Genomic DNA, 22,349 nt, shown 5'->3' with positions numbered 1-22,349 from the left:
TTGAGCAAATTATTTAAGTTTTGGATTGTTCATTCACACTCACTCTTTCATTCACAAGTAACCACTCTCAAGCTTCTTTCTTCCCCCTTACAGGGGATGCGAGAGGGTTAGCTATTAGAAAACAACCAGTATTTTAAGAAGCACCTCATAGAATCCTCCCAACTACCCTGTGAATTAGGTGTCACTGTCACGTTTTGTTGATGAGGAAGCGGAGGCTCTGAAAAACTCATTGCCAATGATCATAAACCTCATATGTGGTGGACCCAAGCAGTGAGGCCAGTCTGCCTGCCTCCAGTGTCCACACACCTCCTCCTAGGCCTGGCGAGAGGGATCCTGGCATCAGACTGATCTTTAAGAGTCACTGTGCTCTTCAGATGCATTCCATCACCTTGATTTGAGGCAGTCAGTGGTGAGCCGTTAGCAAGAAGGGAGTTTACATAAAACAAGCCTGTTGTCATTTGTTTAATTTTTATTTGAACATCAAACAGATTGAGAAAATTGTTTACAGGTGCTTGAGCATCCCACTGGACTCCTTACTTTTTAAATGTGCAAAAGAGGTTTACAATTGTGTTTCATTAAACAAAGCAAAGCTGCAACAAAACAGAATCACATCGATAATAGTATGCATCAGCGAAAAGGCATATTAAACCGTGAGACACAATTTGGCATTTCAGCCTTTTCCCATAAAACAAGAGCTCTACATTGAAGAATATGTTGTGTACAAAAAGCATTGTTTATAAGCTGTGAGAAAACATAAACTGGCATAATGTCACTTATGAATTCAAGTCTCTATGACCAATGACCTCTCTGTAAATGCAAAGGGGTCCACATCTCAGGCACCTGCTCATGGGGCTGAATGTTGTTTCCAGGGTACACAGCTCTGTACAAAGACACTGAAGTTGGATTTGGAACATGGCGGCATTTACATATTTAAAAAGTTCAGGCACATTTGGATGCAAAAAAAACACAAAGAATAGAAATTTTTCTTCAATCTCTGAAAGACAGTGCAAAATTGAAGTGCCATAACAGAGGCAGCGATTACTTAGAAAACAATTTTAAACGACTTAGAAAGAGGCCACACTCACTTTAATCCAGATGAAAAGGAAATGCAGTTAGAAACAGAGGAATCACACTAATGAAAAGATGAATATTTGGGACCAACCACAGTTTAATTCATTTGCTCCAGTTGAGAGTAAGTTTTCAGGGAGTTCACCTGGGAAGAGTGCAGTGTAATCTGGATCATCCTCCCAAGCCTTGTAGTGAAAAGAATCATGGTTGCCTCATAAACTACTATACAACTCTATTTGCCTTCCAAATAACTAGTTTCCCAAAGCAGATTTGCCTGTGAATATTAGACATTACTACGGTCCTAGTGACCATTCCCGGCATCCACAGGCCATCTCAGAGTAGGAAAGTATGAATAGGAAGGGATTTGGAATTGGTTTCATGTAGGGGTACTCTAAACCTATGGCCTAAATCAGTGGCCATTTCAATGTATAAGATTTTCATGCGAGAACACCTTAATGTGATCAAGAGTAAATTATCGGTAAGTCCCTTATTTGTTCAGCCCCCAGAAAGCATGGGATATGGCACGGTTAGACGGCCTTGCAAGATTAACAGGAAAATCTAACCAATGACTGAACTTCCTTAGGGACTGGATTTTGCGACCTATGTAGGGTCTTCTCTTTGGATGAACTAGCCTCTCTGATTGTTGCATGACAGCATTACGGAATCATTACCATAGTAAACTGCAAGCCTGGAGCTTGGCAATGGCCAAAAGAACCATAGACCGCTAGCAGTTCCTTAGACTTAGACCTTAGACCGTGGATGACGCTTGTTCTTCCATAGAATTCCAGCTGCCATTTTAGAAATGGCTGTCATTTGTAGTTTACAGGACACAAGTGGAATACAGAACCCCGGTGCATACCCCAGGTGCCAGTATCGATCTGCCTCAAAATACTTTCAAGGCTTTTATTACTGTATTTCCCACTCTCCAAATTCCTGACCCTAGTTCCCCACCCTACCCTAACCCCAGGTTGATCATGTCTTTCAAAACTTAAATTGCCTCCGAGTGTGGAGGGGGTGGGGAAGACAACATGTTCCCTACCCCCAACAGCAGTATCAGCTGCAAAGTGTCAGCTGTCCATTAGTGGCACTTCAAATAAGAACAAGAAGAGATTTCTAAAATTATTTGAGATTCCTGGGCTAACACTCCAACCATCTGGTGTTCTCTGCCCATTTCAAATGTAGTAGTATCTTAACATGAATACAAACACATTAGATGAATAATGTAAAACCCTCCACTTTATTATTGTTTGGATTTAGCTGGTATTACATCATCTATAGTACTAGAATTTTTTTGTCTGTTTTTATTTTTTTAAAAGAAAATCTAAGTATAAACATTAAAAAGAACCCACTGACCCATTAGGTACTGTCCAAAAATATTACTACTGATATTTTGGTAAAGCAAAATTAGCTGCCCTGAATAATTTTCCTTTGCAGGCATAATCTCTGCTACATAGGATTGTCTATCATTCAATATCCAACAATAGGCATCTGGATTAGTGCTATTTTGTCTACTGTGGATACAAAAGTTGATATGAAATGTGATCTTCATTTAAATGAATAATCACCAGGCCTTAGGTATCAATGACCGCATACATGACAAGGTAGCTCTACAAAAAAAACTAAATATTTTTCGTGGGTTTTGCATGTTAACCCAGTCAAATTAAATCCAGAACGGAATTACTACATTCAATTGTCTGATAAACAAGCATTGCAATTTCAAAAATAAAATATATTATACTACATAAGGTGCTTCTTAAACAAAAACAAAAGAATTATGTTCTAAACATATCCTTACTGCAGATACACAAAATTGCCCCTAAATTCAGATGCACATAAAATGAAAAAAAACTTAACTTTTTTTTTTTTTTTTTTTGGCCCTCCTAGGTTCCCAGTCCTTTGGTGATCGCTTACTAAGTAATCAAAAATGAATGAAATCCACCTTTTGAAACAGGCGTCCCAAGAGATGCCCTCGAAGCTTGGCTGTGTTGTTGGCTAACACATCACCTCTCAATGGGGTTCAAATCATAGAAACTGAAGTCACTGGAGGAAACCAGACTTACTTTTTGGCTGAGAAGAAGAGATGACCCATAGTTGGCTCTGGATATGCAAAGGCCTGGGGAAGACTGCCCTGTGGCCCCAGCGAGCCTTTCTGGTTTAGCCTATAGGTCAACGGACTCCTATGGCCCAACTTTAGACACGCGCGCTTGGCTTATGAAGTTGGATGAAATGAGCTTTGGGGGAAGTTTTTTCCCCAAGGCCAAACCCTGGTTGTTGGATGAGCTCTAGACAACCAAGAACACACGTAGGCTGACCAGGTCCCCGGCAACCCCAGTAGGGTGTCTCTGATCCTGACCCTCTGGCCCCGTCACCCCAAAGTGTGCTGGGAGAAAACCTCAGGAATGCGGCTTTCTACTGCTGCTGCTGCCAGCCAGGGTGGCAAGGACAGAAGGGCTTCCCACGGATCCCCGGGCAGCCCCACAGTGCACATGGGGCCTGCCAGGGGCTCTCGGGGTTACCTGCGGCCTGTGCAGGTCCACCATGAGCCTCTCAGGTTTATCTGGTTTCTGCCCTCTTGTTCTCCAAGACTTACAATAATCATGCACATTTACTATTTACCCCAGTTCCCCAGGGCTAAAAGTGTCACCAGGGTACCCACTCTTTTGAACCGTTCTTGGTCATATGCAGGGCACTACAAGCGACTAATTCACCTTCCGTGTGAAGTCACACACCAGGGAGATCCCAGTAGAGCGCCCTCTGCTGGCAAGTGTGAGACCACACCAGAACAGGTCCTGAAGCGGATTTACTGCAAGTCCTGAGGGGAGAGGGCTTTCTCTCATAAAATGAAAACAAAACAAAACAAAACAAAACAAACAAAACAAAACAAACAAAACACAAGAATTTATCCCTCAAAGGGAAACTGGTATATGTAGAGGTGACTTAATTGGGATCAACTTGCTGTTGATGGGTCCATGGGAAGCAAGAATTAACTGGAACCCATGACCTGTGTGTACATAGTGTTCTCAAAAACCAGTGGAGGAGCATTCAGCAAATCTGAAGGTGCAGTGTATTAAGTTGACAAAGTTTTGACAGGGGACCTTCCTTCTCTGTGGGCATCTTGTATTCCTATAGGGCAAATGAATAGACAATCACTGAACATTCTGCCTACAGCCATGCAACAGAGCAAAAGCTTTAAGGTATTACTTTAATAAAACGATCCATTACTATAGGAATACAAGATGATGCCATAATGAACCCTTGACCTAGCTTTCTCCAAGTCAGCAATTAAAGGAGCCACTGTCACGCCTTTCCTGTGGCTTTTTCTTAGAGCCAGTAAATGCTTCACAGAGATGAAATGTCCACTCTCCAGGCCTGGGTCTCAACGAGTAGCTTAAATGCACAGTCACCTGAGTCCCAGCTCATAGACTGAGTTCAGTCATGAAAAGTTACAGAATCCTCATGCTTAGCAATGTAGCAAAGGGGGCAGAGAGAGCCATTACAAAGAATTTAGCCCTGGAATCCCTTTGGCTGTTCCCAAAAGAAGGTGTGCCACTAAGAACTGAGCAAGCAGACGGATGGCCACTCATATTAGGAAGCCACGATGGTGGATGCATGCCGAGTGCGCGTAGGAGAACTCTGCTATCGTGATGCATGATGTGGGTAACATGCTGCAGGGATTCTCAGGACCTTGGGGGAGCCTGGGAGCTCTCAGACTGTGGTGGGGAAAGCCCCTGCCTCCTCGGTGATGTAATATGCTTGCAAGGAATGTGCTGAGGTTGAGCCCGTGGTGGCCAGCTGGCTCTGGCTCATCTCCTCCATGGGTGCGCCCCCCCGGTTGGCTGGGGCGTGCAGGCGGTGGGCGTCCAGCATCTCCAACAGCAGGTCGTAGAGAGGCACTACGTTTTTGCACTTCATGTTGTACAGGTGCTCCATGCCTTTGTTACTGCGGGTAGGAAGACACAAAGGGCCCGCTTTAGAGTGTCGCAAGCTCGAGGCCTGCCGAGACTCCAAGGAAGGGGAAACTAGGGAAACTCCAAAGACACCGGCATGCCGATCTTTGTCCCTGTTGAAAGAGCCATTCCAGGATTTGTTATGCGGGCGACTTCCTTCCACTGACTCAAATGAGGTTCTGTTCCCCGCTATTGCATCTAACGAGAGAATGGAGATGATCCAGTCACTCTAGTCATGTAGGAGGGAGGTTTTTAAATGTGTAGAACAGTTCAAGAACTTCCCTTGTTTAAAATGTTCCAGCTCTTCGCCATTTTGTCGGAATACGCTCTAAATTTCTTTCCATGCTCTGCAAGGTCTAACTGATGTGCTTCCATCTACCTCTCCTAGCTCCCCCGGCCTCTCTCCCCTAGCTCACGCTCTTTACTTCTGTTGAGCTTTCTAAGAAAGAGCTTGAAGAAACTAAGCTCTTTACTCCCAGACTCAGGTATCTGCCCTTTCTGTTCCCTCTGCCTGGATGCTCTTCCCCTAAATCTTTTTTTTTTTTTAACATTTATTTATTTTTGAGAGAGAGAGAGAGAGAGAGAGCACGTGTGAGCGGCAGAGGGGCAGAGAGGGAAGGAGACACAGAATCCGAAGCAGGCTCCAGGCTCTGAGCTGTCAGCACAGAGCACGACGTGGGGCTTGAACCCACGAACCATGAGATCATAACCTGAGCTGAAGCTGGATGCTTAACCGACTGAGCCACCCAGGTGCCCCTCTTCCCCAAATCTTCAGACGCCACCTCCCTTGGAAGTCCTTTTGCTGCCACAGTGGCTGTGACCTCAGGGCCTACAGCGTTAGCTGCTCTCTTTCACTTACTCTGTTTTCCTCCCAGCACTATGACAACCTGAAATTGCTCTCTGTACATATGCATGCTTATTCCTTCCCCCAGGCATGTGTGCCCACATAAACACACACACACACACACACACACACACACACAGGGCAGGCTCCTCGAGGGGCAGTAATTTGCCCATTCTGCAGGCCTGGAACAGTGCCAAGAATGTGGTAAATGCTCAGAAAATATGGGGCAAATGGATACAGGGAAATGTAGGCAAATGGCATTTCTCCTTTTAACCGCTGTCCCCACCCCCCCTGCCCTCTGCCAGCTACCACTCTGCTCTTTCTCCCACCACGCTACCCATGGAAAAAACACAGAACAACCATTTAAGGAGCTTGAAATTGTTTAGAAAGAATGATGTATCATGAGTAGGCAGGGCCAAATACCCTAGAAAATATTGGCATTTTTAGTAGGGGAAAAGTCGCATGAGCTGGAGACATGCCAGAAAAACACAGCATCAAACTATTCAGGTCTTACGACACCACAACCCAATTACACATCTAAGTGTGTGTGTATGTGTGTGTTTTTTTAATTTAAAAATGCTGTTAATGCTAAATGCCCACTGGATCTCACACTGTCTTACTCTTGCAACCTAATGAATCATTTATAGTCACATGAAATCTGGGTGTTAAGTTCTCTGAGTAACAACATATGGCTGGGGCCAACCTTAATAAAACAGAGCTAGATTGGCTGCAATAAGGCACCAAAAACATTAGTGTGTGTGTGTGTGTGTGTGCCGAAGTGAGCGAGAGAGAAAATGCTCAAATCTAGTAGAGTAGCAGCTTCTCTCCAGCTTTTGCACAATTGAGACAAACTCTTCAGAGCTCTCTCACCGCTGCTGCCCTCTACATAGGGCAACAAAAGTACTAAAGCCTATAAATTTAGTGCAGACATATTTGGGTATTTGCTAATCAGGCTTGCTAATGCTGAAAAGCAGTTGACAGATCTGAAGACTCAGCAATTCCTACCGGAGAATAAAAACCTTCATCTATAATACATGGTTTCTATGACATCTTTGAAATTCCCAGCCCAGAGTAAATGTTAACACACTTCTTCTAGGGGAAGGTTCCTCTCTCAGCCAGGTAATGTGGTAGAGGGTTGTTACTCTGACGCACTCCTGCTTCCCTCTTTGTAATATTCATAAAAATAAATGGGAAAGGATTAGAAATGTGTGGGCTGAAAATGCAATCTTGCCGTTTGATGCTTAATCTTGAGGTTTGAAAGCGCCTTACAAATTAAGCCAACCCTTCAGACACCATGGCCTTCCCTCATAGCCACTAAGAGAAGAAATTACATTTTCGTTCCGAGGGTCTGGGTGTAAGCCCAAGGTCATATAGACGTCATCATGCATGGCTCTCTGATCTCTCATTTCTAGGGCCTTTCTGGAGTAAAGAATATACCAACTGCTTATTTCTTCCCTGCAGCCAGAGTTCTGTTCATGGGAATAGTATCCATTAAGCGTCTAGCCAGCCACATGACGTGACCATTTGAAATAGAAATGAAGCCACTTTGTCCTTTTGGCACAGAGAGGCTCTTACTTCCTCTGCTAATACCCTTCCTTAACCCCTACACAAAATATTTATCGAGTAGTTACTACGTGCCAAGCCCTATGCTAGGAGGTATTGGGTACACAGATCATGCATGATGGATTGTGACAACTGCCTCAAAGGGTTTACAGTCTAATTGGGGCAGAGAGAAAACAAGACGTGAAATAACGATCAGGAAGAATAGGGTATAAATCCCAGCTGGGTTAAGGGTCAGGAGATGCCTCCTGAAAAGAATATCTCAGCTATGATGGATTAGCTTACTGTTCTGAAATACTCCCTCCCTGTGCCCATGCTCCTGATCTTGACTTGAAGCCTCATCAAGTGATGTGTTGGCCAACAGAATGTTGTAGATATCACTTAACTAAAAGATCAAAATGCACTTGCCCTTATAGGCTTGCTTTCCTGTACCTCTGCCATTGCCGTGAGAACGATATGTCCCAGCTAACCTGTGGGGACAGGAGGATAAAGGACACATGGAGCAGTCACCTGGCCAACCTGCAGCTTGAAGCAGAGCCCCCCGGCTGTGCCCAGCCCGCATCAGCTGTCCCACAGGCGGGAGGGAACCCAGCGGGGATGGACAGAGCTGCCAGCCGATGTGTAACCTAGAGTTGCCCACCCGTGACTCAGAGAACAAAGATGCCTGGCCAGAGCTCGGACGACCAGGAAGTTAAGTAGGAAGTTAAGTAACCGCTGGAGCACAGAAGTTGTACAAGCAAAATAAAGGAACTTACACTGGTATCTAAAGCGATGGGAAGCTGAGGGTTTTAAATAAAGGAATGAGGTGATCAGATATTAGGATGGCCACTGTGGCTCTGGGTGGAGAATGGGTTAGGAAGGGTCAAGACTGAAGGCAGGGAGGTATGTTTGGTGGCCTCTGCAGAAATCCAAAAGGAAATGATGGCGGCTTGGATGAGGGTAACAGCCGTGAGGGGTGACAAGAAGGGATCTGAGAGGAATGGAAGAATCAATGGCGATTCTCTCTGCGCTGTAGGGACCGAGATTCTCTCAGGACTTCTTTTTTCTTCTCTTTTTTAAAAAACATTTCTTTAATGTTTCTTTTTGAGAGTGAGAGAGCATGAGCTGGGGAGCGGCAGAGAGGGGGGGGGGGGGGGGGACAGAGGATCCAAAGCAGGCTCTGTGCTGACAGCAGAGAGTCTGATGTGGGGCTCGAACTCATGAACCGTGAGATCATGACCTGAGCCAGAGTCGGACGCTTAACCGACTGAGCCACCTGGGTGCCCCCGGGTTTCCAACTACAAATAGGGGGAGCGTGATGCAGGAACCGTAATGGACGTGCCGGGTGCCTTCAGAGGACAGCTGTGTTCACGCACCCGCCTTGAGTGGTGAGATAAAACGAATGATGAAACATTGCCATCCTCCCTCTGCCCGCACACCACACACTCCTCCCCCCATCAGACCTTGTGCAGGCTTCAAACTGGGTGCAAATATCATTTCCTCTATGAAGCCTCTCTGACACCTGCCCCACGCCCTAGACAGATTTCCTTCTTCCCTCCTCCGTCGTCCCATAGCGTTTCTGCTTATTATGTCCTGGGAACTGTTCCGAGGGCGCTATCTGTATTCAGGCGTCAGCCCTTCCCGGCCCAGCGGTAGCACGTTTGAGGGCTTGTGTTCGTTACGGGGCTCCCGGGGGGGGACCCAAGGATGCCTCACCTCATGTGCCTGATGTGGGACAGGATGAGGAGGAGCTGGGCCAGACGCCGGTGCTGCTGCTGCAGAGACAGGCCCGCTTTGGCCATCAGGTGGATCAAGGTGTCTGTGATCTTGTCCAAGACACGATGGATATGGTCCTTCTCTTCCAGAGACTTCAGGGTGCTGGACAGAAATGTGTACACTCCTGAATGCGCAGAGAGAGAGTGAGACAGAGAAACTCCAAGACGACGAGGTCTAGGAGACTGGCAGCGTGTGCGGGATGTAAAACCCAGCCAGCGCCAGTGCCCCCCCCTCCCCACCGCCCCCAGCACAGCAGGGCGGGAGTCTGGGACCCATTCCATCTGAGCAACGGCACGAAATTCCTACTCAGTATACATGTCTGAGAACACCGAGAAACCTATCAGGCCTCCCGCGTGTGCGCCAATTTCTGGGACTTGTCATCACGATCCCCAGGAAAGGTACTGTTAGCCTCGGGGTTGTAATGGTTATACCAGGGGCTCCTTCTCTGGCCCATCTGACATCAACATAAACTATCCCACTAACGCTGACGACAAACCCCTGAGAGAGGCGTTATTATTCCTCTCCCATGAAGAAAACAAAGGGCAGAGAGATGCATGAACCTGCTAAGAAAACTTAGGACAAAGCAGAGCCGGGAAGGAAGCCCAATGCACTGACTCCACATGTGATCATTATCATGTGACATTCTTGTGAGATGCACAGACAGCAAGAATGACCTGTGGAGTGACTGACAGGTAATTTTCCCAGGTAGGATCTACCTTGCTGTTATGTTTCAGATGAGCTTTCAGATGAGGCTTAGGCCCTTCCTACTTTTCCTCCTCAACTGAAAGGTTTATGGTGGGTGGGCGCAGAGGACCACGGGAACTGTTGTTTTTCACTGGGAGGCGTGTTTTGTTTTGTTTTGTTTTGTTTTTTTCCCCTCTTGCCTTTCTTCTGGAAACAGATCCTACTCCCTGGGCCACAGGTAGACTCAGGACTGAAATGAGACAATCAGGGGATGCCTGGGTGGCTCAGTCAGTTGGGCATCTGACTCCAGCTCATGTCATGATGTCACAGTTTGTGAGTTTGAGCCCCGCATTGGGCTCCCTGCTGTCAGCACAGAGCCTGCTTCAGATCCTCAGTCTCCCTCTCTCTCTGACCCTCTCGGGCTCATTCTCTCTCTCTCTCTCAAAAATAAATAAACATTAAAAAAAAAAAAAAGAAATGAGACAATCAGGCCACTCTATTCTTTGGGACAGTATTAGCCCACGAGCAGGGGAGGGGTGGAGAGAGGGAGACACAGAATCGGAAGCAGGCTCTGGGCTCTGAGGTGTCAGCAAGCACAGAGCCCGATGCGGGGCTCGTACCCACGAACCATGAGATCATGACCTGAGGCAAAGTCAGACGCTCAACCAACTGAGCCATCCAGGCGCCCTATAAATTCCCTTTTTTGTTCAAGACAGTGTGAGCTGGTTTCTGTCACCTGTAACAAAAAGAATCCTGATCATCTGAGTTGGGAACTCAGCCCAAGGACCAGAGGAAGGTGAGTGATAAAGAGGCGGCAAGTATTCAGAGCAAGAGGAGGGCAGGATGGGTCAGTCCTGTCGTAGGACCACAAAGATGGTTTTTCTATCAAGTAAACACTCCAGAAACAAACTCCATTCCGCCGAATCATACCGTCCTACAGAGAGCAGATGATGCTGTATTTTTCTCCAGGTGATGCATTATGTATTTAGCAACATCTTTTTCAGTCTTATTTCTTCTCAGCCCACTGGCCCCCTCATAAAGAGATTTCTTCTCCTCCCCATCCTCTCCCCATCCTCACTGGTACCTTCAAGCTAAGTCCCCTACATTTATTAATGTCTGACTTTGTACTGCTACAATTCTTTCCTTTAGCAGGCTGTGATGTGATGACAGTTACTGCCCACACCGCAACCCGGAGGTCGGCGATGGGGAAAATAACCTATGCAGTGGAACTCATAGTAAACAGTGGTAATTGCCCAGAATGGAAAATGGCTAAGCTTTAGAACAAATACAACAACAACAACAAAACCAGGATGGTCGGGATCTTGGCTTACATGCAGTTGAATACAATAATGTAGCTTTTCGTACCCAGAGGCACTTGAATCCAAAGCAAATAGACCACAGAATGAGTAAGCAATAGGCAGTGAAATGAAGAAATTGCTGGATTCCTTCACTTAACGTTCCATGTGAACTGTTGACAGAGAAAGAACGTGTCCGTTAGAAATTGGGCAACTGTCCAGTGGCCTCGGGGTTGGCCTGGAAGTGATGGATGGCAGGAGGGTTGTGCACCAGTGGGTTAGGGTGAGGGGCACCTCCGAGCAGCCCCCCGCCCTGCCTCGCACTTCCCTCTCTGTTACCACACAGGTTCTAGCCTCCCGTCTCCCAGAGGCCCTGCATCTGGCTGTATGTCCTGGGAACCTGCCCAGGCCACAGAGCTGAGTTAATCCAACTTGGATGATGCGTTTTCTACCAATTTCCTTTTTTGTCACCACCCGGGATGCTGGCCTCATACACCAACAATCCTGTTCTGGTTCAAGAGAACCACAGAATCGAGGAGCAACCTGCTTCAAGGTGACATCCAGCCACACGGTTCTTCTTCCTTGTGCACCCAGGGGTAGAACTTCAGACCTCTTCTGCTTGAATCTCAGACACCTTGAGAGCCAGCCTCACATCACGCTCTTCCCAGTGAAAGAACCGTGGCCCTCAGGCTGCAGGGTGGGAAGTTTTCTCTGGGGCTACTGATCGCCCATCTTCCTTCAGGTGCCTGCACACATCGATTCTTCCCTTTAGCAGACTTTCATTAGGGACCTACTGTGTGCATGCACTATGTTACTTAATAGGGATTCCAAGTCCTATTTTAAGTGTTAATGGCTTTTTAAATGATTTATTTATTATTTTTTGAGAGAGAGAGAGAGAGACAGAGCACAAGCGGGGAGGGGCAGAGACAGAGAGGGAGACACAGAATCCGAAGCAGCCTCCAGGTTCTGAGCTGTCAGCACAGAGCCCGATGTGTGGCTCGAACTCATGAATGGTGAGATCATGACCCGAGCCGAAGTCAGTCGCTTAACTGATGGAGCCACCCAGGCGCCCCAAGTGTTAATGTTTTGCGTGCAGATATTGCCTGTGGAGAAAGAATTTTCTTAACACCGACTGGAGATGCAGTCCATTCGCAGAACAAGCCTGTTTTTCTAGTCCTGTTTTGGCACGGATACAGCTTATCATTTCATCCTTGTCAGCAGATGCTTCCTAGCTGTGTAAATATACTCAGAAATAAAAATACAGTCCTGTTGAAATGCCAATAATTGACAACAGCAGCCATCATCCTTTTGGGCTTTTCTGGCAAAATGTGGTCCATGTTTGTTGCCTGCTGCCCCTAAGGGGGTGTTTGAGAGAAACAACAGAAATTCAAATTCCCAGAATGCTTCAGGTGCTCCGGCGAATGCAAAACCGGGCTGCTGGTAATTTCCATATCCCAGGTGGTCCCCGCCACCCTGGATGGCTGCACCACTGTGCCCAACAGCCCAGAGCCAGTGATCAGACAGTGAGAGCCTTCAGAAATATTCTTGCACCAAGGCAGGTTTTGCAACTCCCAGAGCTGCTCCAAATCCCAAAGATGGAAAAAACCAATCTGTGTGTCATTATCCAGTCTTGAAGTATTATTAGCAAATCTGAGCTTCTCCATATTCTGAATCTTGGCCAACATCAGGAGATGTAGGAAGAGTCTGTGGAGAAATCTGGTGGTGGAAAAGAATGGGGAGCGAGACCACAAGGACACCCCCATATATAAGAGATCTCAATTCAATCTTTCTCACACTCTCTTGCTCTCACCGACTCTGAATTTCACTCTCTCCTCTGATTCTGCTTGGATGCTCTCCCTCTGCCTTCTTCCTTTTTTCTCTTCATCCCACAGGAACCTCTCCCTACCCCCCATCACTTTTCCAGATAATAGAGACTTCTGGAAGCTGGAGGAATGCAGGCATGGACCCTGCAGGGCATATATGTACGTGGTCGTGCCCAGAAGGGAGCATAGCACAACCAACCATTGCCCTCCACTGGTGGGCACATCTAATTGTTCTAAACAAATGAAGAATGCTGAGGCCATGGTTTACCAGATGCTTAAGGCCAAATTCTTCAAGCAAGGACACATGTTTTCTTTTCCAAAAGGAAGAATGTGACACTGGACCCTGGGAGAATCCTTCAGCCTATGGTAGTTTGACCAAATTAAAAAAAAAAAAAAAAAAAACACAACTCAAAGGGAAAAATTAGCAAAGAAAACCCCTCAAGTCCACGACTATAAGTAGTCTGGGCCAGCAAGCTGCCACTCTCCTTGCAGGGACTTCTCTTTTTATCCTGTTCACCCAGTGATTAATCCGCAGGTCAGCCTTTAGGGGTTTTAACTGTAAAACAAGTAATGAGCATGTCTGCTCAGAAGGGCCTTTGAGACTGACAGTTTGATGAACGCTCCATTTGTTTTGTGCTCCCGCCGCGACTGCTGGTCTCCTAGGGGATAGTACTGCCCCTTGTGGAGTGTTGTTGGGACAGTTTGTGGTTGCTACAGCCACTTAGTGGGTAGGACACCTGTCGGATGTCCTACAAAGTGTCAGACAGTCCCAAATAATGAAGGGGTTTTTTTCTTAAATGTATTAACGAATCAATCCTACTACAAACAATTTTTTAATACTTATTTATTTATTTTGAGAGAAAGAGGGAGAGCTTGGGGGGGGGGGAGAGAAAGAGAGAGAGAGAGAGAGAGAGAGAGAATCCCAAGCAGGTTCCATACTGTCAGCACAGAGCCCAACGAGGGGATCGATCTCATGGTTCATGAGATCATGACCTAAGCTAAAATCAAGAGTTGGACACTTAACCAACTGAGCCACCCAGAAACCCCTACAAATAAAAATTTTGCAGTGAAAAGTTCTGAAAAGCTTCTACAAAGGCTGTACAAAAAAGGTCCAGTATTCAGTTTGGCTATAGAAAGGAAAGCTTAAATGGAATACCTTTTCTCAAAATTATGAAGTAATTTATTCACTTTATGCAGCCAATTGAATGTATTACATAAGCTGTCCAACTATACACGTTTTTAGTGCAGGTATACAGGTGCCACAAAAGCAACACAACTGGTTGCAATATATAGAATAAGACTTAAGATTCTTCTAAACAAAATTAGAATCAACTATTACAAAACAGTAGACATTAATGAAATACTGTGTTATTGCTCCTATGTGTTTTTAAATAATTTTTTGGCATAATAAGAAATACACTTTGTGAAAAGTACATACTAAAATTATTTTGGAGTTCTTGTCTTTCTGTCTTGGACTAACATTGTCCCACAGACTTTTTGATCACCTCTTGTATGTATTACTGTTTATTTTTCCAATTCATTATCTCTTTTCCACTGTTTATCCAAGGGATATGATCTCCAAGGTCTTTTTAAGTTCTATACACTGAATATCTGGAATTTGTGAGCTTTTAAGATAGGATATATGTTCATATAAGAGACTTATTTCATATCTAAGGACATAACACAGATGGAAAGAGAAGGGATGAAAAAAGATATCCCATGCCAACAGACAGGAAAAGAAGGTGGGTGTAGCTGTACTTATATCAGAAAATATAGATTTTAGAATAAAAACTTTAAGAAAAGACAGGACATTACATAATAATAAAAGTATTGATCCAACAAGAGAATATAATACTTGTTAATATCTATGCACCCAAAATAGGAGGTCCTAAATATATAAAGCAAATCTTAACAGTCATAAGGAAGCAATACAACAATAGCAGGGGACTTTAACACCCCACTTACATCAATGGATATATCATCCAGACAGAAAATCAATAAGGAAACACCAGCCTTAAATAATATATTAGACCAGATGGTCATAATGGATATACAACAGAGCATTCCATCCAAAAGCAGCAGAATACACATTCTTCTCAAGTGCACATGGAACATTCTCCATGACAGATCACTTTATAGGCCACAAAACAAGTCTCAGTAAAGAAGACAAAGCATGTTTTCTGACCACAATGGTATAAAGCTAGAAACGAAGTACAAGAAGAAAACTGGAAAAATCACAAATACATGGAGATTAAACAACATGCTACTAAAGAACCAATGTATCAGTGAAGAAATAAAATATCTTGAGACAAATGAAAATGGAAATACAATGGTTCAAAATCTAGGGGATGTAACAAAAGCAGTTCTAAGAGACAAGTTCATAGCAATACAGGCCTACCTCAAGAAACAAGAAAAATCTCAAATAAGCAATCTAACTTCACACCGAAACGAACTAGAAAAAAAGAACCAATGAAGCCTAATGTTAGTAAAAAGGAAATAAATAATTAAGATGAGAACACCTGGGTGGCTCAGTCGGTTAAACAGCTGACTTTGGCTCAGGTCATGATCTCACAGTTCGTGGGTTCAAGCCCTGCATCAGGCTCTGTGCTGACAGCTCAGAGCCTGGAGCCTGCTTTGGATTCTGTGCCTCCCTCTCTCTGTCCCTCCCCCGCTCATGCTCTGCCTCTGTCTCCTCCCTTTCAGAAATAAATAACCATTTAAAAAAAAGAAATAATTAAGATTAGAGCAGAAATAAATAAAAACTGAAACAAATAATAAAAAAGAGCAATGAAACTAAGAGCTGGTTCTTTAAAAAGATAAACAAAATTGACAAACTATCTAGATTCACCAAGAAAAAAGAGAGAGAGAGAGCACAAGTAAATACATTCAGAAATGAAAGACAAGTTATAACTGATACCGCAGAAATACAAAGGATCATAAGAGACTGCTATGAATAATTATGTGCCAAAAAATTGGACAATCTAGAAAAAAAATAAATTCTTAGAAGCATACAACCTCCCAAGATTGAATCATGAACAAACAAAATCTGAACAGAGATCATATGCTAGAGATTCAGCGATATTTATCAATTTAGTATAAGTTTTTAGTGAAATCTACTAGAAGTTCTAAAAGGTAAAAACGTGGTATGTCAATACATTCAAGCTGACTCAAAGGACAAATCCTTTAATGATTTCAGATGGTGAAACTAACTGATTCAACTGACCTGAGAAGAAATCTTAAATGTATACTTTTTAAGAAAATAATTTAAGTGGCAGCCATGTGTCTCAGTTTTTTATTGAAGTATAATTGACATACAATATTATATTAGTTTCAGATGTACAACATAGTAATTTGATACATTTATTACAAAATGATCACTGCAGCAAGTCTCATCGCCATCTGTCACCGCACAAAGTTCTTACAATATTATTGACTATATGCCCTGTCTGGATGTTACATACCTATATCTTATTTATCTTATAACTGGAAGATTGTACCTTTTAATTTCCTTCACCTATTTCGTCCATCTCCCCACCTCTTCCCCTCTGGCAATCACCAGTTTGTTTTCTGTATCTGGGGCTCTGTTTCTGTTCTACTTTGTTTCTTCATTTGTTTTGCTTTTTAGATTACACATATAAGTGAAACCCTTTGGTATTTTTTTTTCTCTGACTCCTTCCACTTACCATAATACCGTCTAGGTCTATCCATGCATGTTGTTGCAAATGGTAAGATCTCATTACTCTTTATAGCACAGTAACATTCTATTGTATGTCTATACCACATCCTCTTTATCCATTCATCTATAGATGGACACTTGGGTCGCTTCAATATCTTGGCTGTTGTAAACAATGCTGCGACGAATGTAGGAGTGTGTGTATCTTTTTGAATTAACATTTTCATTTCCTTTGAATTCTTCGAATTCCAGCAATCCTCCAAAAAGAATTGCTTTTGGAGGATTGCTGGAACATACGGTAGTTTTATTTTTAATTTTTGAAGGAAGCTTCATACTATTTTCCACAGTGGCTGCACCAATTTACATCTCCACCAACAGTGCACGAGATTTCTCTTTTCTCCACATCCTCTCCAGCACTTGTTATTTCTTGTCTTTCTGATAATAGGCATCCTGACAGGTGTGAGGTGGTAACTCACTGTGGTTTTAATTTGCATTTCCAAGACGATTCATGATGTTGAGCACCTATTCATGTGCCTGTTGGCCATCTGGGTGTCTTCTTTGGAAAAAAGTCTATCAGGTCCTTCTCCCATTTTTTGAAATTGGATTGTTTGGCTTTTGCTATATATTTTGTGTATTTTGGATATGAACTCCTAATAAGGGGGACACTTTATCTGCAAACATGTTCTCCCATTCAGTGGGATGTCTTTTCATTTTTTCTATGGTTTCCTTCATTGTGCAAGGGCTTTTCATTTAATGTTGTCCCATTGGTTTGTTTTATTTTTTTTTTGAGTTTATTTGTTTTGACAGAGAGACAGAGAGTGCAAGCAGGCGAGAGGCAGAGAGAGAGGGAGAGAGAATCCCAAGCAGGCTCCACACCATCAGTGTGGAGCCCAGTGCAGAGCTTGAACTCACACACCATGATCTCATGACCTGAGCCAAAACTGAGTCAGATGCTTACCCCACTGAGTGACCCAGGTGCCCCCTTCCATTTGTTTATATTTTCTTTTGTTGTCCCTTACTAAGGAGACAGATCCAAAAAAAAATAATGCTAAGACCAATGTCAAGGAGCTTACTGCCTATGTTTTCTTCTAGGAGTATTATGGTTTCAGATCTTACATTTAAGTTTTCAATCTATTTTAAGTTTATTTTGTATAGGCTATAACAAAGTGATTCAGTTTCATTCTGTTGCCTGTAGCTTTTATATATGAAATTGCAGTTGGGGTGAGGGGTGCTGGGCAAGATGGGTAAACGGGAGGAGATACATGCTTCCAGTTCTGGAATGAATAGGTCACAGGAATAAAAGGCACAGCATGAGGAATGTAGTCAATGATACTCCAATAGTGACATGTGAGGTCAGATGGTACCTACACTTGTGATGAGCACATCACAATGTCCAAACCTGTTGATCGTTACCCTGTACACCTGAAGCTAATGTCACATTGTGCCGGGGCACCTGGATGGCTCAGTTGGTTGTGTATCTGAGTCTTGATTTCAGCTCAGGTCATAATCTGGCACTTCGTGAGTTCAAGCCCCACATCGGGCCCTGTGCTGACAGCTCAGAGCCTGGAGCCTGCTTCAGAATCTGTGTCTTCCTCTCTCTCTGCCTGTTCCCCACTCGTGCTCTGTCTCTCTCTCTCTCGAAAATAAATAAACATTAAAAAAAAAAGTCACATTGTGTGTCAACTATACCCAAATTTTAAAAAATTCCAGTTAAAAATTTTTGTAATAAATAATATTCTAGCCTTATACCTTTTAGGATAAATCCATTATGGATCTATGTTTTGCTTAAAAGCCTTATTTAGGTTAGTTGTATCAGTAATATAGAAGGAAGCAGCCAGGGTTCTGATTCTCCTATCCCTCAAACAGTCAATTACGAGGTTTCTGAGGTCAAGAAGATGTTCTGGAGGGACATTAAAAAAATTTTTTTTGTTAATATTTATTTATTTTTGAGAGAGAGACAGAATGACTGGGGAGGGGCAGAGAGAGAGAGGGAGACGCAGAATTTGAAGGTGGCTCAGGCTCTGAACTGTCAGCACAGAGGCTGACATAGGGCTCGAACCCACGAACCGTAACTGAAGTCAGTTGTTTAACTGACTGAGCTACCCAGGTGCCCCTGAAGGGCCATTTGATGGAAAATGTGCAGCCCATCTATCACACAGGAATCTATTCACAAGGTTCCATGCAGAATTCCTAGTCCCAAGGAGCTGGCCTGGCCTTGAGGGTTTCATTTTTCCCCCAGGGAAGGTAGGCCAAAATAGTCGGCATAAATTCATTTCCCTGGACCTTTCCTTTTCTTGCTTGGCATTTTAAGGGCAATGGAGCAACAACACAGAGAAGGAAGCAGCTCTTACACATTGGAGCAGACTGTATTTTCCAATGTGACCACTACAACATCTCCTATCCAACATGCTGCTCAACAACATGATCCTGACACTCTTCCCACAGAGGTGTCCAATCTATGCCCTCCTTTGAGTCTGGATGGACCCATGACTTGCTTGTAATTAAAAAAAGGGGGAGGGCTGGAAGTGATGCTGTGTGGCTTCTAAGGGGCTATCCTATAAGGCCATGTAGCTTTTGTCTTGTCAGCTGGGACAGCTGCTTCTGGAGCCCTTGCCACCTTCTAAGAGGTACACTGCACCAGGCTGTGTGGGAGTTATGGGAGAAACCATAGGTATGCATTTTAGTCAACAGCTCCAGTTGATGTCCTAGCCAGCAGCCAGCATCAATTGCTACCATGTGAATAAAGGCACATCAAGATGACCACGCCTACAATTACCAAATTATCCCAACGTTATGAGGTTCCCCATCTGAGGTGCTAGACATTGTGGAAAAGAGACAAAATGTTCATTCTGTGCCCTATACAAATTCATGGCCAAGAGAATCCAAACTTTTTTTTTAACTTGTTATGTTTTGGGGGTAATTTATTACACAGTAGCAGTAGGCACAATATAGCTGGATATCTGCACAAAACACTTTGAAGGGAAAATGACAGGCAGATTAGAGATTGGGCTCCTGTTCTGGTGTACCTGAATACTCTCTACTCCACATTATAAACCCTATTGCCTATCAATGCCTTAATCCAGCCCTTGACCTTCATCCTTGGTACAACTGGTGAGGGTTTTAACTCATCCTGTCAGATACTGTGTGCAGTTAACAACTTTCATTGGAAGCTATTACACCTGGCCACTGTCCAGCTGATCCATCTCAAAACATATGGATCTGCCCCTAACTGGCAACCCAAAACATCTGCATCTGGTCTCTCACCAGAGTATAAAACACTCTGAATTCTTGGTTGAACAATCCTTACCCAGTCCCAATTGTGAGAAATAGACTTTGTAGAGATTTGCCCGAAGGAGAGTGTTTTATGTTATACAACTGGTCTATTTGCTTTTATTTTTATTAAACGTCTATGAACCTTATAATGGAATGTGTTCTCCTCTGTGCTTTGGCCAAGTGAGGGAGATTTAGAGCCAAATTTGTGGCCCATTCCTAAGAGCTGTACAGACGTACTTCTGTGCACTAATTAGGTTCCTGGATTTATTACTTTATTCACTTTATTTTCCTTTTTCACAGATTTTGTCAATTATTGGTCTACTCCCTTTGCATTACATAAAACTTAGTAAGCCATTTCAAATTCTCTGTGGAATAGGCAATATGTGAATCAAAAAATGAAAAAAGATATCCCTCCATCTTCTGCCAAATCAATAAACAGTGTTAGTGTGAATGCAAATGTTTACAAAACATCATTAAACATTCATCTGAGTGACTTAGCTTCAAATCCAGGAAAAAAAGTGGCATGTGATCTAAGAATATATAATAAGCTGAAATGCATGTGAGCTCATCATCCTGAATTGAACAGCAGAACTGTTCCAAACCCTATGATGTTCAGCACTGGTTGCTAACAGATGAAGGTTGCACATTCTTGGTTCTGACTTGTATGTTTATCTCCAGAGTCACAAAATTTCAGATAATACTTTTCCCCTTTTACCTAGATATAAAAGTGAAATGGCTGATAGTTCCCTCTGATTACTTCGGAACAGATGATTAGTTTCAAAAATTACTGTTTTGAAGAGACAAGTGGGCATCTAAATGGCACATATTCCTTAGGGTTATCAGTTTCTCCATTTCAAGTGAACACTACAGTAGATGAAAATTGTATCGAAAAAGTGTCACATGACTATGACAGGTTTATCTCATTTTTCCTTGAGAAAGGTTATATTACATTGCAAAAAGGCGACATAGAATTCTAGAATTATAGATTTAAAAAGAGCCTACGTTCATCTAATTCAGTAGTTTTCAAACTATTTTGAGGATCAAAACCCCTGAAAACTGTGAACCTCTTATAAAAACTTCATATATAAACTGGGTGTAGTAAAACTTTGGAAGCAGAAGAAATAAAGGTGCGGGGCTGGATCTCACTCACTCAGCTTCTCCTCCTTCACCAGAGTCTCCTTCTGGAACACAAGTCTTGAAACAGAAGAGCATTTAAAAACCAACAATCTAAAAAGAGTGAGAAGGCAAGCCATACTGGGAGAAAATATTTACAAAAGACATATCTGATGAGGAAGGATTCTTATGCAAAATATACAAAGAACTCTTAAAGGTCAACATAAGAAAATGAACAACCCAATTAAAAAATGGGCCACAAAATTAGAAGAATTATACTTAAATTTGTATGGAACCACAGAAGACCTGGAATAGCCAAAGCAATCGTAAGAAAGAAGAACAAAGTTGGAGGTGTCACAATCCCAGATTTCAAAATATACTACAAAACTGTAGTAACCAAAACAGAACGGTACTGGCACAAAAATAGACACACAGATTAATGGAACAGAATAGAGATCTCAGAAATAAACCCACATTTATATAGTCAATTAATCTATGACAAAGGAGGCAAGAATATACAATGGGGAAAAGACAGTCTCTTTAGTAAATGGTGTTGGGAAAACTGGACGGCTACATGCAGAAGAATGACACTGGAACACCAACACCATACACAAAAATAAACTCAAAATGGACTAGAGACCTAAATGTGAGAACTAAACCATAAAAATCCTTGAAGAGAGAGAGCACAGGCAGTAATTTCTCTAATATCAGACATAGCAACATTTTTTTAGATCTGTTAAGACAAGGGAAATAAAAGCAAAAATAAATTATTGGGACTGTATCAAACTAAAAAGCTTTTGCACAGCAAAGGAAACCATCAAGAAAACAAAAAGATAACCTACTGAATGGGAGAAGATTTTTGCAAATGACATATACAATAAGGGGTTAATATCCAAAATATATTAAGAGATTATACAACTCAACAGACACACATGCAAACAAACAACCTGACTAAAAATGGGCAGAAAACTGGCACAGATCTTTGGCCAAAGAAAACTTACAGATGGCCAACAGATTCATGAAAAGATGCTCAACATCACTAATCATTAGAGAATGCAAATCAAAACCCTAATGAGACATCTATTCACAATTGTCAGTATGGGTAAAAATTAAGAAGACAAGAAGCAACAAGCATTGATGAGAATGTGGACAAAAAGGAACCCTCATGGAAATGTCAACTGGTGCAGCTACTGTGGAAAACAGTATGGAGGTTCCTCAAAAAATTAAAAATTGAAATACCCTATGATCCAATTATTCCACTATTGGGTATTTACCCAGGGAAAACACAAACTCAAAAAGATATGTGCACCCCTA

The 22,349-nt window shown here is 43.1% G+C and overlaps 1 protein-coding gene across 5 annotated transcripts in view; it reads right to left on the bottom strand.

Moving 5' to 3' along the window:
* Positions 1-454: 454 nt before the first annotated feature.
* Positions 455-22,349, bottom strand: part of ESR1 (estrogen receptor 1) — a 380,605-nt gene continuing 358,710 nt past the window's right edge. For all 5 annotated transcript variants that reach the window (XM_047860318.1, XM_047860317.1, XM_047860320.1 and 2 more), the window contains 2 exons: positions 9,115-9,298; positions 455-5,008 (listed from right to left, as the gene is read on the bottom strand). In XM_047860318.1, coding sequence (XP_047716274.1) covers positions 4,774-5,008; positions 9,115-9,298 — 419 coding nt within the window. In that variant the 3' untranslated portion in view covers positions 455-4,773. The remainder of the gene's footprint in view (positions 5,009-9,114; positions 9,299-22,349) is intronic.

This window comes from Prionailurus viverrinus, chromosome B2 (assembly GCF_022837055.1).
Source record: "Prionailurus viverrinus isolate Anna chromosome B2, UM_Priviv_1.0, whole genome shotgun sequence".
In the NCBI taxonomy this organism is placed as follows: Eukaryota; Metazoa; Chordata; class Mammalia; order Carnivora; family Felidae; genus Prionailurus; species Prionailurus viverrinus.
The sequence above is the reverse complement of the archived record's forward strand: the minus strand, read 5'-3'. Positions and strand labels throughout refer to the sequence as shown.